A 16,142-nucleotide genomic window follows, 5' to 3' on the forward strand; every position below is an offset into this window, starting at 1 on the left:
GTGGGGCTGGGTTTTCCTCCTCTTTGTGAATGCCAGCCATGGTTTTGTGTAAGGAAGCTTTATGATTGAAAGTGGATTGAAAATTTGTCAGAATTTAGGCACTGTAGTCGTCGGAAATCACAGAGAATGGAATAGTTTTCGTCAGTCGTTTTTTGGGTATATGGCTTGATTAAGCGATTTTGAAGGGTGGGGGCTTATTTTTAAATTTTAAAATTTAAACAACGTTCGTTAATTATGATTTTACCTACATATATTTAAATCTTTTCAGTTTACCCATTTTACATGTTTAATGAATCTTAAGTGTGTCACGTTAGCTTTTCTAAATTAAAAAAAAATCAAAAAGATTTTCAGGGTCATTTTGTTAAATGCAAACTTGGGATGTCTGGGGAGTTAAATTTCCTCTTTTTTTCTTCATAGACAAACAAACCTAGAAACAAAAAGAAAAAAAAAAAAAAAATGAAGAAAAAGGGTCTCAAAACTTTCACTTCCCCCCCTGAAGCCATCTTCACCTGCTTCCAGTTCTTCAGTTTGGTGCCATAGAGAGCTTTCTAAGCTGGGATTTTTCCCAAGACCTTCTTCTTCTTCTTTAGACCACAGGTTAAGGTTCAAGATTGTGGGTCAGTCTCTTGGAGATAGATGGAAGCTTAATGATATTGACACCAGTAAGCTCTTTAACTTATTTCTTTTGGGATTTTCTTTCTTTTTGTTGTGAATTACTGTTATTTATTTGTAAATTATGAGGGAATTTATCCTTTATTGATGCTATTTTAGTTTCTATATGTTCTTTTTTGTTTTATGGTTCTGTTTGTGGATTTGTTTGTTGTGTTGACAGGTGCAGTACAAGAAACATTTAATTCATGGCTATCCAAGACTCAAAATTTCTTGAATGAGGCGCTGGTGAAGACGGGTCACAGTGGGAAGCCTGATCCGAGAAATGAATTTGATAGTCAAGAGATGGAGGATATTTTTATGACAGAACAAACCATTGATAGTAATACGCCGAATGGGATTCTTTCTTTAGCTGCTATTGTATCTATTGAGCAATTTTGCAGGTGGGAGTGTGAATTTTTTGGGATCAAATTAGTTTTTGAATGTCTGTTCTTATTTTTTTGATGATACAAAGAAAGATCTATTAGATATTTTGGAAGAAAATTTCAGATAGTATCATGACTCTCCTTAAAGAGAAAAGAAAAAGGATGGAAATTATAGGAGAAGCAGTGTCTTACGAAAATTCTCTAGTGTATTATTCATTTCCCCTTTAAGCCAAAATCCGCTACTGAGTGCGTACAAATAAGATTCGATGTAAGGATCTAGTCTGCATATAATTAAAATCATCATTTGTCAAACTAAATTTGTTGGTGAGCAAAGGTGGCATTTTATGTCCTTAATTCCTATCAATTAAGTTTCTCCTGCATGTTACTTAAATTTACGTGGATAATGAAACATGTAATTTTATAGTTTTTGAAGTTATGCTTGTTTAAAATGAGATGAAAGATGTGAGTTTTCTTTTGTTTTGATGTTTACTTTTTTGGCTAAGTTTAATATGCTTAACAATGGAGACTTGCAAATTTTCATGCTATGCTTTTCCTAACATTTTGGTGCAATTAGCAATTCCATCCATCATACGCAATTTCTGAATTTCTAATGTGTACAATTAGTTTGCATGCAGTAGCTGTATAGTGTGTTTGTGAGTGTGTGAATGTAATTTATTTGCTTGACCAATGGATACTCGAACATCATCATAAATGATGGAATCTGTATGGAGAACTATGGTATTTTGACTGAGTGTTGTCTGCCCGTCTTGATAATACGAGAATTAGGATTTGACTTTGGGAACTTAAGAAATGCAGGATGAACGGTTTGACTGGACAAAAAATGCAGAAGATATTTATAGCACTTGTTCCTGAATCTGTCTACTCTGATGCCCGTAATTTAGTGGAATATTGCTGGTTTAGGTTTTTGTCAACATATAGCTCAGACATCCATCCCTGCCTGAAGGTTTGTGGACTTAATTTCAATTAATTTATGTTTCTATGTTTCCATTCATCTATGAACTAGTTAAGCTGGGCTGTTCTCTTTGGATGAATTTCATTGCAGAGTAACGGCTTTGGGATGGTTTCCTCCAATTTCCTATATGATATGTTTCCTTTGACCTAGGTAAAGAAAAGTACAATATAATTTTTTTGCAATATGGGAGTTTCAGAAAATAAATACAGGGATTACATGTGACATAACTGTACCTATATTGCTGGTTTAGGTTTTGGTCCATTTGTTTGGGGTTAAATCATTTCTTATTACATTTTTGGATGCTCATTTCTTGCTGGTTTTGTTGCACAGTGCATGAAGGACAGAACTCGTACCAGATTCGTGAATCTTCTCAGCTTTCTAGGGAGAGAATCTTATGCATTGGTTCCAGCAGGAAGAGGCCTGTCATAAAATGGGAGAATAACATGGCATTGCCAGGAAAACTTACTTTAACTGATAAAGCATTGTATTTTGAGGTATTTCTTTTTTGTTTTTATTTTTTTGCTTTTCTCCTAAGTTAGTGATTGATTTTAAGGGTTAGGATTTTTTTTCAAAGAAAGTCTAAAGAAATTGAGCTTAAATGATAAACATTCTGCATTTTCTAATCCAAAGTGTTTTCACGAAAGGTGAAGTTTCCTACCATACAAATTGTTGGTTTTTGCTTAGAGGGTTCTTAAGATTAATAAGAATTTCTGTTCATGATTGTGAGTTATATCTTTCAATGGCTAAAGTAACCTGCATGAGTTAAGATACTGTCTTTTAATTGCCGAAGTAACTTTGTAACGCAATAGAAATTTGAATTGCTCAAAACAACTTGGATGCTTAATGTTGTCTTGTTTGTTTCTTACATAAAGTGTTAGTTTTCAGAACTATAGGATAAAAGGCAGTGCTTTCAAGTATATGTTTTGATTTGATTTCCTGACCTAGAGTCAGAAATTTCTCCCTGAGTGTGGGCAGTGTAGTGATTAGGAAAAAGGGTTAAGTCAGTTACAAGATACACATTCTCTATTGTCACTTCGGTTCAAATAATGTTCTGTTATATACATTTGTCACTCACATCTATGTCTTACAGTTGTACTAATACAAAGAGCACGTTTATTTTTTTGGTGCTTTTTAGCTTAATCAATATTGTTTATATTTCTTCTAGCCATTTAAGAAGGATGTATGATAAAAATTATTGTGTCATATCTGGTCCCAAACAACTTTGGAGCTGGTAAAATTTAATCCTTCTATTTTTCGCGTTCTTTCTTAATAAGTTATTGCATTTCAACTATTTCATAGGCTGTTGGCTTGCTGGGGCAAAAAGGTGTCAAAAGGCTTGATCTTGCAAGACATGGATTACAGGTAAAGAAAGCAAAAGTTGGACCTTTGGGTTTTGATCTTTTTGATTCAGCTGTCTCTGTTTCATCTGGCATTGAGTGAGTAAGCTTTTTACATACCTTTTCCTGTGAAGTTACATGGATACTGGAGTAAGGTTTCGTAAATAATTGATGTTGATCAGATGCAAGCATTAAAACTGCATTATTATGGTTAAGAATGAAAGAGCTACTCAAAAGTTAATCTTGTTTTTGTATTCAGTAGTAAATATAGTCTAGAAAATGTAAGATTATAACATAAAGAAAAAGGAACCTTCAAATATTTCTCATTAAAAAATCAAGTCAAGAGTATTTAAAGATTGATTTCATTTGCATGTTGTATGACTCAAGGAGCCATCATGTGTTCACGTGGGTGGGTGTTCAAGGACTTCTTTCTCGAGTCTATCAGTCCTTGTGCTTTGAAGTATAACTGTGTATAATTGTTTACAATTCTTTTGTATAATAATAATAATATAATAATAATAATATAATAATAATAGTTACTCTCCTTGATTTATATCTGTATGCCAGTATATCTGTCAATGTTTGCATTTTGGTTAAATTTTATTAGCAGAAAAGTATATTTCTTTCTATTTTTCTTTTCATTTTTCCCCTGAGAAGAAACAGTAAACAGATTTCATAAATACAAGGGTAAATATAAGGAGGTAAATAATTGAAACCAAATTCAGGAGTCGCATAATGTATCTTGAGTATTGAGTCACATAGTTGATGGTCTTGTATCTGTCTGCCCTTCCCGGTAAATTTCCTACTCTCTTTACATTTACATCTCAATTATAATCAGGTCAGGGACATGGGTGCTGGAATTTGTCGACTTGGGAGGTGAGTTAAGACGGGATGTTTGGCATGCATTCGTTAGTGAAGTTATTGCTTCACACAAGTTTATTTGTGATTATGGACCCAGGGATAGTGATCAATTAATATTTCAAGTATATGGTGCCCACAAAGGGAAGGAAAGGGCTATTATGAGTGCTGTCAACAGTATTGCAAGACTGCAGGCCCTTCAGTTTATGCGCAAGTTGTTGGATGATCCTATAAAACTTGTACTGTTCTCATATTTGCAATATGCACCCTACGGTGATATTGTGTGCCAAACTCTTGCTGCATATTATTGGGCTGGACCATTGGTTACTAAATTTACTGAGCCAGGAGAAAAACCTGCTCAAGGAACAAAACCTTTGGATGAGATATATGAAAGTAGTAATCATGTGTTTGACAATGATGGAAGTGTTTACTTGAGGAAGTGGGTGATGTCTCCATCTTGGGCTTCCAGTGTTTCTACTAGTTTCTGGAAGAACTCTTCAGTAAGACAAGGAGTAATATTAAGTAAAAATCTTGTTGTAGCAGGTTTGACTCTTGTAGAAAGGGGCAACATTGATATGCAAAGAGAAGTCCCAGACTGTTGAAAAACTCAAGCAACAGTTGATGCTGCAATGATTAAAGGAATACCCGGTAACATTGACCTTTTCAAGGCTTGCTATTTTATCCTTTTTTTAATTCATTCTTGGCTTTTTATTTTTTAATTTTTGAAGGAGCCAGGATAGAAACCATGGAATACCTTGGTGAAATTTATGCAACTGTCTTCCTGCTGAAGATTAGCATAGGTTTTGGGAACAGGAACTGAGATTGCATGGTGATTAACATGATTCTTTTTAAAAACCATTTTGTTTGTTCGTATCAACTGCTACCTTGGATTTCTGAGAAGAAAATGAAAAAAGAAATGAACTATTTTTTTATTTTTTATTTTTTATTTTTTGCATCTGCAATGTGAAAATGATTCCTTTCAAATTTGTTTCAAAGAGCTATTATAGTCTACGTTGCGAGTTCCAATTTTTTGTTTCTCTTATTTCTTTGCCTTGAGGCTGATATATTAACTACAGTTATGTTGGGTTTAAATTACCCAATGGAATTACTCTGCAATTTGTTCTGAGGCTTTTTTTATGGTTGATGCTGAATTTCTTATCACCTCTCTAGTGTCAGCTTTTTGTTTTATTGTTCATTTTTATTCCCTTGTAAACTTTACTTTTTATATTCATGGAAAATGTCCGTTGTTTCTTACATCCTCCTTGTTCTCTCCATTATTTATCCCTCATCTTTTCTTTGTTTCAATTCCAGTGCTAAGTTTAATTGGTTAATGTTTGAAATTTTCAATTTTGTTTTTGGGGAATACATGAATGAGCTGTATTATTCAATTAGGTTGTCAAGCATATTATCATGTCATGGTCATTATTGCTTTCAGATTCTTTCACTGAGATTTTGTGGAGTTGAAAGGTTATTGTTTTTACAATAATCCTCTAGCATGATATTCAGATTGCTATACAGACACTTTATGCTTCATCATTCTACAGTAGAGAATTTGTGGACCTTCGTACCCTTATCTTATGGAGATGCTTTTGTTGCTTCACCTTTTTTCATGCTTAAGCTTGCTGAAATCTTCTTGTTGTCTCATTATTTGAGCATCTTCAAAAGTTGAAAAAGGTTCATACTTTGTATCAGTTTGAAGGCCAGTAGCAGCAATAAATATATATTTTAACATTATAGCAATGAGTAACAGAGTTTATCTTGACTAAAACAGAGTTGTTCTGGTCATTTAATGCATGGCTCTGACTGAAATCTCCCTCTTTTGCTCTATTTTAGAATATCTTGGTATTAATATGTTTTATCTTAGGTTTTGGTGCTTCTCTTGTGTGGACGTGGGCTTATGCTTCTTTTGTTTGGGGCCTTTACTGAACCTTTACCTGTCCTAAATAGAAAAGAGATAGAAATCTAAAAATAATGGAAGTTTTCGTATGTACTGTGATATAATATTTTGAGTCGCCAATATATAGTATTTACATTAGTTTGAGTGTATATTGCTTCTGCTTGTTGTTTTCTGCATAATGAACTTTCAAATTTCATTATAGTTGAGAAGGTGGGTGGTGAAAACCCACTCCCAAAACTCAACAAAATAGTAAAATAAAAATAGCCAACAACCAAGAAATAGGAAGAAAATAGATATGTGTATTGATATTCAACAAACCGATAACAATGGTAGCAAACAACAAAATATACCTAGCACATCAACCCGAAAGGACAAAATCAAAATATGAAAGGAAAAACAATGCTGGACTTCAAGGGCCAGCTCCTCCCTAATTGCTAACTTCAAGGGTTAGCTCCTCCCAAATTTCCGTATATTCTTCTCTGCCCTAATCTGCTCTCTCCCTCACTTTTTATCCTCCAGCGCTCTCTCTCTCTCTCCCTAACTGAATTCCTTTGCTGTCCTAACCCCCAATCGCCACCTGTCCTAGCCTAATTCCATGGATGTTTCCTGCCAACATCCCCTCAATCCGCTACTTGCTATCTTATTTCACTTTTCCTACACCCTCATTATCCAGGTCCCATCAGTGGGTAAATTTTTTTTTGTAGGAACTTATGTTTCCTTTGACTTTGACTGCCAAGAAATTTGAAAAACTTAGATGCTGGGAGGAGCCACACCTGACTATCTCCTTTCTTGCATTTGCTTATGCTATAATTTTCAGGTACCTCTGCTAGGAAGAATAATCATCTTTGTAACAACTTATATTGGACAACTCAAACACATAGATAAAGCCTAATTTGTTTCCAAATTGTCACCTAATACCAAGAAAAAGATAATATTGTTTAACAGATGATTAAATTGTTAATCATTTATTTGAAATTATTTGCTTACTTCATGTTTTAGTACTTTTCCCTTATTAGTTTGATATGTCTTGCTCAGATTTTTTTGTCAATTTTGTGAGTTTAGTTCTTGTTAGGCATCATTTTATTGGTATGGAATTTGGTTTGAGTGATTGAACCCTTTCTTGATATTATTGATGCAATGATTGCCAATTTAGTTGGATATGTTGCCTCGCTGGTTGATGAAATCTGAAGTTTTTATATGGTTTAAAAGAAGTATGTCTAGGTTCTTCATCTTTGCAAAGTTACTCCACTAACAGTATTTTTACATTTTCTGACACAATATATTATTAATAATCACTGGAAATCATTTCGTTCCTAGTATCTAAAATTCTTTCATAGTTCTTTGCATCAGAAAATGAGCTTAGAGCACATCTCCTTGTGAGATCTTCTGCATATTTTTGCCTGTGTTTTTGCTTGATTTTATGATTTCAATTAGTTTTTGTTATGTGTTTTTGCTGATTTTATGATTTCATTTAAGTTTTTGTTCTGTGGAGGTCTGTTTGGTGATCCTTATGGTGTTTGACAATTATCAGGGCTCTCTTAGAATGTCCTGTTACTTTCTTTAATAGGAAATTAAGTGACAGTGTTGCTGTAAGTATAATTTTTATTTTTTTACACAGAGGACAGCTTGTTCTTAATTTTGTCAAAATTTTCATGCTTAAAATACAACATTTCTGTTTGGTTTAAAAAAGAAAAAGAATATCATATTCTTATTTGGTATGTTTCATTCCAAATTTTGGTCGATTATATTTTTGATGTGACATTGCGTGATGAGAATTGTTAAATTGGACACAGGGTTCATCTTCCCTATGAATGAGGATATTCCTGGAACTGGAATAGGTGTATTGGATTTTTCTTTCAGTGCATTCTCTGTATCTATCATTTCCACTTTGTAGTTTGAAAGTAGGCTTACATTTTGATTCCCTTTTCAGGAATTTGCTGTCATATGTATTTCCCATGTCGCTGATGGTTTTGGCAGCTGGTATGCTTACACTCAAGGGGTTGAAGGTGCAAGGTCGCCTGGGAAGAACTTTTGGAAAAGTTACTATCCGTGATCAGCCTCCTTCAAATACTATTCAAAAGATTATAGCAGTAAAAGATGCCATGCAGGATGTGGAAAATTATCTCCAGAATCTGAATGTCACACTTCTGAAAATACGCACAATATTTCTTTCAGGGCAGCCTCAGGTATGTTTCCATGATTCATGGGAGTTTATAACTTTCATTCAATTACCAAAATTGTTAACTGGGGATATAACTGCAATGTTAATGGCCATGAAGCCTAAGATGGAACTTGAACTTTAGAATGTGAACTCTTAATAGTTTACAAGTCTAATGTTCTATTTTAAACTTTTGTTGTGATAAGTTTTATGTTCAACGTTATAAGATTTACAGTCCATAGTCTGACCAGTTAATAACTGTCTCGTAATAAATTTTACATTGTTTTAGCATATGCAGAATTTGCACTAGGAAAACCACCTATGGTAACATAGTCTGACGAGTTAACAAGTGTTTCTATGCCACTCAGAACTTTTAAATTTTGTCTGTGTGTAGTACAGGGAGGAGAAAAGGGAGAGAGAAGGGAGAAAGAAAAAGTGAAAATAAATTACAGTTTGAGAAAACCATTATTATTTTCAAAATCCCATTGTCTTTCATGCTCTAAGTGTGATGCCTACTTATAGGCCAAGACCAAATCATAAACAAGACATGCACTAATCAGAAATGATTAGAAACAATTGCAAGTTCCTAAATAGCGTAACCTATGTGGAAAATGTCTAGTTTCCTGAAAATACATAGGCCAAAAAAATGAAATCAAAATATTGACCTAAATAAATATTAAATTTGTAACTACCTCTAAGTATGTGCCAATGTCTCTTTGAGGATCTCCTTCATTACTTCACAACTTATAGTTTACAGCTTCCCAGACTGTTACTACCCTCTCTTTTTCTTGCTCTTATTTTGAAGTTTTGGTTGCTTAACAATGTATAATTAGGTTGTCAGTTTTGTTTACATCTTATGAGGTGGAGCTTCAAAAGAACCCACCTTAGGTTTGATGAGTTTGTGAATGTGCTTTCAGTTCCCTAAGCTGCTGTAACTAAATGAGATAACTTCATGATGATCAGGATCTTTCTCTTTACTATGGTTTTTAATTTGTCAGCAGTTGTTTGTTTTTGAGGTTAATTTCGCATTTGTACTTTGAGAACTTTAAGGTTTCATGTTTCTTTTTTACTGTTCTGACCATGATGAAAAATGGAAACTAATCTTAATCTAAACTTTGTAACAGATAACAACTGAGGTGGCACTATTATTGTTAACTTCTGCCACCATTCTCCTGATTGTTCCTTTCAAGTACATTCTTGCATTCCTTCTCATGGATCTCTTCACTCGGGAGTTTGAGTTCCGAAGGGAAATGGTTAAGAAGTTCATAAGTTTTTTGAAGGAGCGTTGGGACACAGTTCCTGCAGCCCCTGTAGTTGTATTACCATTTGAAAGTGACGAGTCCAGAACAGCAATTCAAACAAGGGAAACAACTGAACAAGATATCAAAAAGAAGTTAGAGAAGTGGGAAGAATAGGTAGATTGTGGACCATGCATTACATGTAAGTGTAATCAGCACTATGTTCATTTAAAATAATAATAATAACAATGATAATACACAATTTCCTTGTTCTCTTCTTTTGTACAGAAAATGTAGCACAATAAGCATGGGAATTTGCTTCTTTTTGGCTGCAGTATTTTGACTGCTTGAGCTGTGGATTAGTGCATCAGCCCAGGATAGAATGACAAGGTGGAAAAATTATTACATTTGTAATGATACGCTGATATATATGACACTGCTTGAATCAAAATGCAAATAGACTTAATTTAAGGAGGATCAGGGTTTTGTGCTGAGCTTTGCTGAACATAAGACAATATTTTGAGCTTCAAATACTTTTACAGACTTGAATGCATCCCATCTTTAACTGATAGGGCTGCGTGATTTATAGTTGACCAAGGTAAACTTTTTAAATGAATTTGATTCTCTTCTTGTTTCATCTTAAATTTGTCAGCAGGCTGATCTTTTCTTTCTTTCTTCATTTTTTTTTCCTTAATAATTCAGTAGGTGCTTCTTGTATTCTGCTACCGCCATTCGGGGCAAGTTCCTGCATGTCATTCAGTGAGATAACGACATATAATATGCTACCATCAACAACTATATCTTATACTGTTTCAGGTGGGAGCTTCACAGAATCTGTTTTCCCTGTAGGATGTGCCTTTTGTATGTCTGTAGCATTTCAATGAATATATATGTCCTTTCAGAATGTGGAAAGGTACAGCTTTTGTAGATGTTCCTAGACATGTAAAACTGACATCACAGTTGATGAATTTTTCAAGATGGCTTTTGTCATCTACATTCTGCAATAGTTTAATATATGCTTGTCATAAAAGAAAGCTTGGATGAGGCTGCGAAGTGCCAGTGGTCCAGAATAGCTTACTTGACAAGTCATGTGCCAGGGTGGTGCATATTGTTTGAGTCTTCCATGAAACGTATTTAGATCAGGCATATTCATTGGTTGAAGATGACATAAAGACGTGAAGGTGATTTATACAAAAGGATATCTTACTTATTCAGGATCTTGAAGCATTTGTTATGAAGACAGACTATTGAGAATCTTTTGAAGAAGTAACGTAACAGAAATTTCCCTGTAAGCCTGTACATTTTTAGTGTTCTATTTATTTTTGTTATTAAATGAAATGATTCTTCAAATATATTTTTCTTTTCCTCTCTGTTTTTAGCTTGCGTGTGCATTAAGTTATGAGGAGGAACTGACATTTTCAGTAATGAAATGAAAAATATTGTGCCTGGTTTTATTTCCTTTTAGCATTCTGCAATAACACTAGAATATCATCCAAGTGATTAGGTGTGAGAAAGAGTATCAAGAATAGCAGGAAACATTTCATTAGATTTCAAAATGGACATTGAACAGGAGCTCAAACATAATTTAATGTCATTGGTAACGCGAGCATCAGGAGGAGCCACCAGTTCTGAGAGAATGCCTTCGCGCCATTCGGGTGATTACATGAAAGCTTATTGTCTTGGTAAGAGCACACTGTTTGATTCCTGCATTCAGCAATAAGAAATATATATTATCTTGTTATTAATGTTTCAATATTCTGAATAAATGTTAACTCACCTTGCTGCACAGAAGGCAACGATATAGTCTGTCCCAGAACATGTAATAACACTTGAATTGTTATCAAATGCATAGCTTGATGCTGCAGGGCACACTTGTTTGAAGCTCTTGGAATAGTTGGAAGGAGAGCATGAGCCAAGATCTCCATACATGCCTCTACAGCAAAACTCGTCAGTGTTAAAGTGGTCGCATGCGCTACGACAGCCGACCACCTTCCCGTTGTCTTTAACAGCAAGATCAGATGAGCAACTTTGCCTCAAGTCTCCATCACAACCAGCCCTGCTACAATTTCCTTTACCACTGAGAGGTTGAACCAATATAGGTACGTTGAACCCATCTACAAGGCTAACATCATAAAAATCGATGTCGGGACTGAGGGTAAATTCGGCAATTGTGACTGGCTTACTACCTGGTCCTGTGCAATTTATGGAAGGGCCACAATCGCCTGTTTGGCAAGAGTTGGTGCTGTTGCTGAAACTGCAACCAGTTCTTGCCCATATGCGGCCACTCCATTTATCAGAGGCATTGTAGAAGGCAGATTGGCCTGGTTTCAATGCAAAACCTTCACCACTATCATCATCACCTCGTGTAAATATTCCAGGCCATACTGTCTCTTTACACACATTCACTATGGTAATATTTCTGGCTCTTGCAAACATTTTTGTTCCTACCCAACAGGCAAAGATGTTAGTAATAAATAGAAAAATGCATTTAGATTGACACAATATAAGAATGTGTTTCTAACAAAGAGTTTTCATCTTGGTAAGTAAATAGCAAAAAGAGAGAATGTTACCTGATGCCATGATAATAAGGATGAATAAGAGTGGGAGAGTCGCATTGGAGTTATGAGCCATCTTTCAGTCTGTGTATGTCAGGAAATTGACATGCTTATATAGTAGAGATTAAGGGAAGGAAGAATACTTGAAGTAGAGAATGAATGTACATAAAGTGACACAATAAAAGGGTTCCTTGCTTACTTCCATAACCAATTGATACCTTGCCCCGTTACAAAATGTACTATATTTTTACACTTGCAATTGGTATTTTTATATTAAATTATATTTATATTTTATGAGTGCCATAATCAGCGATTTATAGTAAATTTCATGTCAATTACCTTTGATAAAATTAAAAACAAGTTTAATTTGATATTTTTAGTCCTACAAAATTCCATACAATAATTTTTTTTTTACTAAAATATATCTTTAAATTCATAATATTATTTACTGATTATTTTTCTAATAACCTAAATACTCAAATCAAAACAATCTTAATTCCTCACTAAACTATTTTTTTTATTCATCGTTTCTGATCCTTCAAAAACCATGGTTGTTTAATCTTCTATACTAAGTACACACATTACTAAACTATTTTTTGTCTTGATTGTATTTTTCAATAATTTAAGTATTGCATAAAAACAATAGTTGTATTCTGAACTGTGTTTGCTTTCTATGATTAACTTCATGTTAGGTTTGTAAATCGTGCAAGTGAATTTGTGTGCGATTTATACATAATCATCTCATTGGCAAGACCACATATCATATAAAGAAATACATATAACTCAAGCTACACAAAAGAGAAAAAGGTGGAGTTAATACAAGTCACACACATACAAATCAAGGAGAAAACATATCATTTTGCACTGAATGCTCTTGTAATTCTCAACTCCCTAACGTTTGCTAAGAAAAAATGTCCTTAATTTATCCAAGAGACAAATACAAAATATTATTTAATCTCAAGATAATAAGGGACTCAATTGAAACACCTTGATCCATTGTTAAAATATTGTTCATTTTCGGTCCAGGCCCACACAGGTTTGTTTTTGCACTTCATGCAAGTGTCTTTCCCCCAAAACGCATCTTGATAGCTCAGGAGCTCACATGATATTTAACTAGCCTCCACTTAACATTCTCAAGTGATGTAGGATGTCATAGTTCACCCTTCTTTTAGATGCAACTTCCTGCACCATCCTAGGCTACTAAACCATCCACACACTTATGGTTGGGTCTTACTATAATACCAATTGCAACATCTCGACTCATTGATAAGATATTGTCCATTTTAAGTCTACATAGGGCCGCACAATTTTGCTTTTGGGCTTCACACAAGCATCATTAGGCCAAAACAAATTAAGATATTTAACTAGCCTTCACTTAACTTTCCCAAGCAATGTTTTTAATCATCATCATTGACTAGACAATATAATGGATAATATTAGTTGTAATTTAAATGTTTACTTGAAGATAAACCAAGATTGATTTATCTCGTCACTTCCCATGTCATTTACACGTCCTAGAAGTGTTTATGTTAGTTTCATGTCTTTATTTAACATGTGTATACATAAATGACACTTCAATCCATTCGTTAACTACCTTGTTTTAAAAGGTTTATAATGTCAGGTTCTATATGTTAGTTATTATGAATAATATACAATATTAAATTCAATTTGCTATGTAAAGATGAACAAATATTGAAATTTTTCATGAACACGCTTATACAATGATTAATGAATTCAGAGTCTCATACGACATGAAATTATGTTTCATGGTTCCTTTAAGGAACTAGTTTGAAATTATGTTAAATATTAGATATTGAAATTATGTTTCAGTCCATTTGTTGTATAATGCTCAACTGCACTTCATTCTTTTAAGGATCTAGTTTGTTAAATATGTTTTCAGTCTTCAACATTAAGTTTGTTGTAAAATTGTGATTTTAAGGCATCGATTACAGCAGAAAATTAAGCTTAAGAACAAACCCTTTGTGACTTGATATACACATTATAGATGTAAAATCTACGGTTGATTCGAAAAGGGACAAATCTTGTATGAAGTGAGCCACTCACAACCTGATGGACCTGCACAGAGAGGAAAAGATAACATGAAGGCTTAGGTGACACCGGTGTGGTGTCTGCTGGAGGCACTCTGATACCCAAGTCAGTAAGATTGAAAGTATTTTAGTGAGGGTTGAGAGCGGGAAGGGTTTATCATAATAATGCGCCTAGGGCTAGACTAAGGCAAAGTAGCCGGAGAACGGCTTTGCGGTGGTTAGGAGAGGTAAAGTAAGTTGGAACCAAGCTTTATGATAGAGGAAACGACGGTTCTTGGAAGTAAGAACTTTGAGAGCTTAAGAGCTGTGGGTTATTTTTGAATAAATAATGAGAGAGCTTGCCTTTGTTTATATAGTGAACCAAAGAGGTTTGAGTCCTAGTAGAACTCTGAGTCCTGCTTGGTAGATGAGTCTCAATTAAGAAGGAAGCATTATCTCTTGCCTTTATCGGATTAGGCTCATCACTTTAAGTAAGATTCATGATCTTGACAAAAGTGGAAAATGAATAGGATTCTGATTCCTTTTATGGACTGATATGGGCAAATGGGTTGGAACCCGATTTAGCTTAACTTGTAAGGTATCCCAACTCATAGAGTGGGCAGTTTACAAAATAAATTTAAGCGTAGGTCCAACCGGAATTGGACTAAGGCACTAGGCTGTAATGTGTTTATTTCGTTATTGGACTTTGTCAGACCCAATACAATTTTTGGCCTATACATATATACCACACATAAGTAATAAGAAAGTAATAGAAAATAGCCAGGGACAACAATTTACATGGTTCACCCGAATTTGGGTTACGTCCATAGTGTTACTACGACACAGTTCTTTCACTATAGATCAATGAAGTACAATAAAATGAGATCACTATTTTTTTTTTCTAATTTATCTCACTGAACAAAGATCAATCTTTTTGCTCACTCGTTCAAACCTTATAGAGATTTACAGTCACTACACTCTTAAAAAGACACTCTCAACACAACAGTAGTGATTATCACTATCTTGTTATGATGTTTATAATCACTCCTTCACTAAAAGTATATAGAAACTCCCAAAATTTTCTGTTTAAGCATTGTAATCTCTTTGTGGAGACAGAACTTTTTAGAATCTAAGAATTTTTCTTAGTTTCTTTGAAAACCCTTGTATTAAAACACACTTCCCTGGCTATAATGAAGATATTGGATATGCAAGTAGTAAGTGTTCTATCAGAGACTTATGTTTTTATTTGTTATTTAATTGTTTTAAAGTAGTGAGTCATTTTGGGGTTGTGTTTGAGGCAGTTAGCTAAGTTAGAGCATAGTAAGTCCTCTATTGCTAACTATTGTAAGGAAAAGAAACAATTTTAACAAAATGGAAACCTTACTTAGGTCTGTCTCAACTTTTAGCTTTAATACTGATGGTGAACAGACTATTCACCAAGAAGAAATGTAACACCCCAAACTCCAATGTTTGAATAGTTGTGATGGACAAATGATTGTTCTAAATTGGTAGAATACACACACATACATATATTAGAATTTTACTTGAGGGGGTTATAAATATAATTGTGATTGTTGTTGGATACTTGTCAGTTCAATGAAGGCACTAAGTAAATTGAATATTCATAGGAATGGCTATATAGTAAAGGTTTTAATTAAAAGATTATATGAACACTTTAGTAGTTAAAAGAACGATTTTGGGTATTTAATCATGGGAAGTGTTATCTTTATGATCATATTATATTATGAAGATAATATATAGTGTAACATTTAATCCGAGGCAAGGCTATTTAAAACTACTTTATACCTAAGTACCTAACGTACTTTAGGTGTAAGGTATATCAATATGTACTCAAATAAGAATATCAATTAGATCATCTCAATCTCTATAATATTCTACTAAACTGAATAGCTATAAATAATTAAGAGCATAACTTTAACTTTTTGGTTTCTATTACTATTTAAATGTTTCTGTTTATTTGGATATAAATCTATGTGAAAAATCAATTAAAATACCATTTCAAGTAATAGTCATGAAGTTTGAAATTCTTCACTAAATTACTATT

The 16,142-nt window shown here is 33.9% G+C and overlaps 2 protein-coding genes across 2 annotated transcripts; one reads left to right on the forward strand and one right to left on the reverse strand.

The window, feature by feature from the left end:
- Positions 1-460: 460 nt before the first annotated feature.
- On the forward strand, positions 461-10,847 carry LOC116119735 (the record flags this gene model as incomplete). Its single annotated transcript, XM_031405674.1, is given in 12 exon segments — positions 461-662; positions 833-1,052; positions 1,851-1,998; positions 2,158-2,167; positions 2,338-2,501; positions 3,307-3,443; positions 4,183-4,870; positions 6,804-6,916; positions 8,030-8,285; positions 9,382-9,697; positions 9,785-10,093; positions 10,198-10,847. Coding segments are annotated over 10 exon segments (2,229 nt in total), but the record flags the coding sequence as incomplete, so codon positions are not given.
- Positions 10,848-10,904: 57 nt separating this feature from the next.
- LOC116119734 (pathogenesis-related thaumatin-like protein 3.5) lies at positions 10,905-12,153 on the reverse strand. The gene is made up of 3 exons (XM_031405673.1): positions 12,066-12,153; positions 11,273-11,939; positions 10,905-11,199 (listed from the first exon to the last, which is right to left on the reverse strand). The coding sequence occupies exons 1-3, from the start codon at positions 12,124-12,126 to the stop codon at positions 11,070-11,072; spliced, it is 858 nt and encodes a 285-aa protein (XP_031261533.1). The 5' UTR covers positions 12,127-12,153; the 3' UTR covers positions 10,905-11,069.
- Between the last annotated feature and the right edge of the window lie 3,989 nt (positions 12,154-16,142).

Source organism: Pistacia vera, unplaced genomic scaffold (assembly GCF_008641045.1).
Source record: "Pistacia vera cultivar Batoury unplaced genomic scaffold, PisVer_v2 Contig903, whole genome shotgun sequence".
NCBI classification, from domain to species: domain Eukaryota; kingdom Viridiplantae; phylum Streptophyta; class Magnoliopsida; order Sapindales; family Anacardiaceae; genus Pistacia; species Pistacia vera.

Bases quoted from the DNA above. Each gene is read 5' to 3' on its own strand.
- LOC116119734 (XM_031405673.1), bottom strand. From the start codon at position 12,126: ATGGCTCATAACTCCAATGCGACTCTCCCACTCTTATTCATCCTTATT. The intron at 11,940-12,065 runs GTAACATTCTCT...CCTGTTGGGTAG, and splicing joins CCTTATTATCATGGCATCAG to GAACAAAAATGTTTGCAAGA. The intron at 11,200-11,272 runs GTGAGTTAACAT...TGCTGAATGCAG, and splicing joins GTTGCCTTCTGTGCAGCAAG to GAATCAAACAGTGTGCTCTT.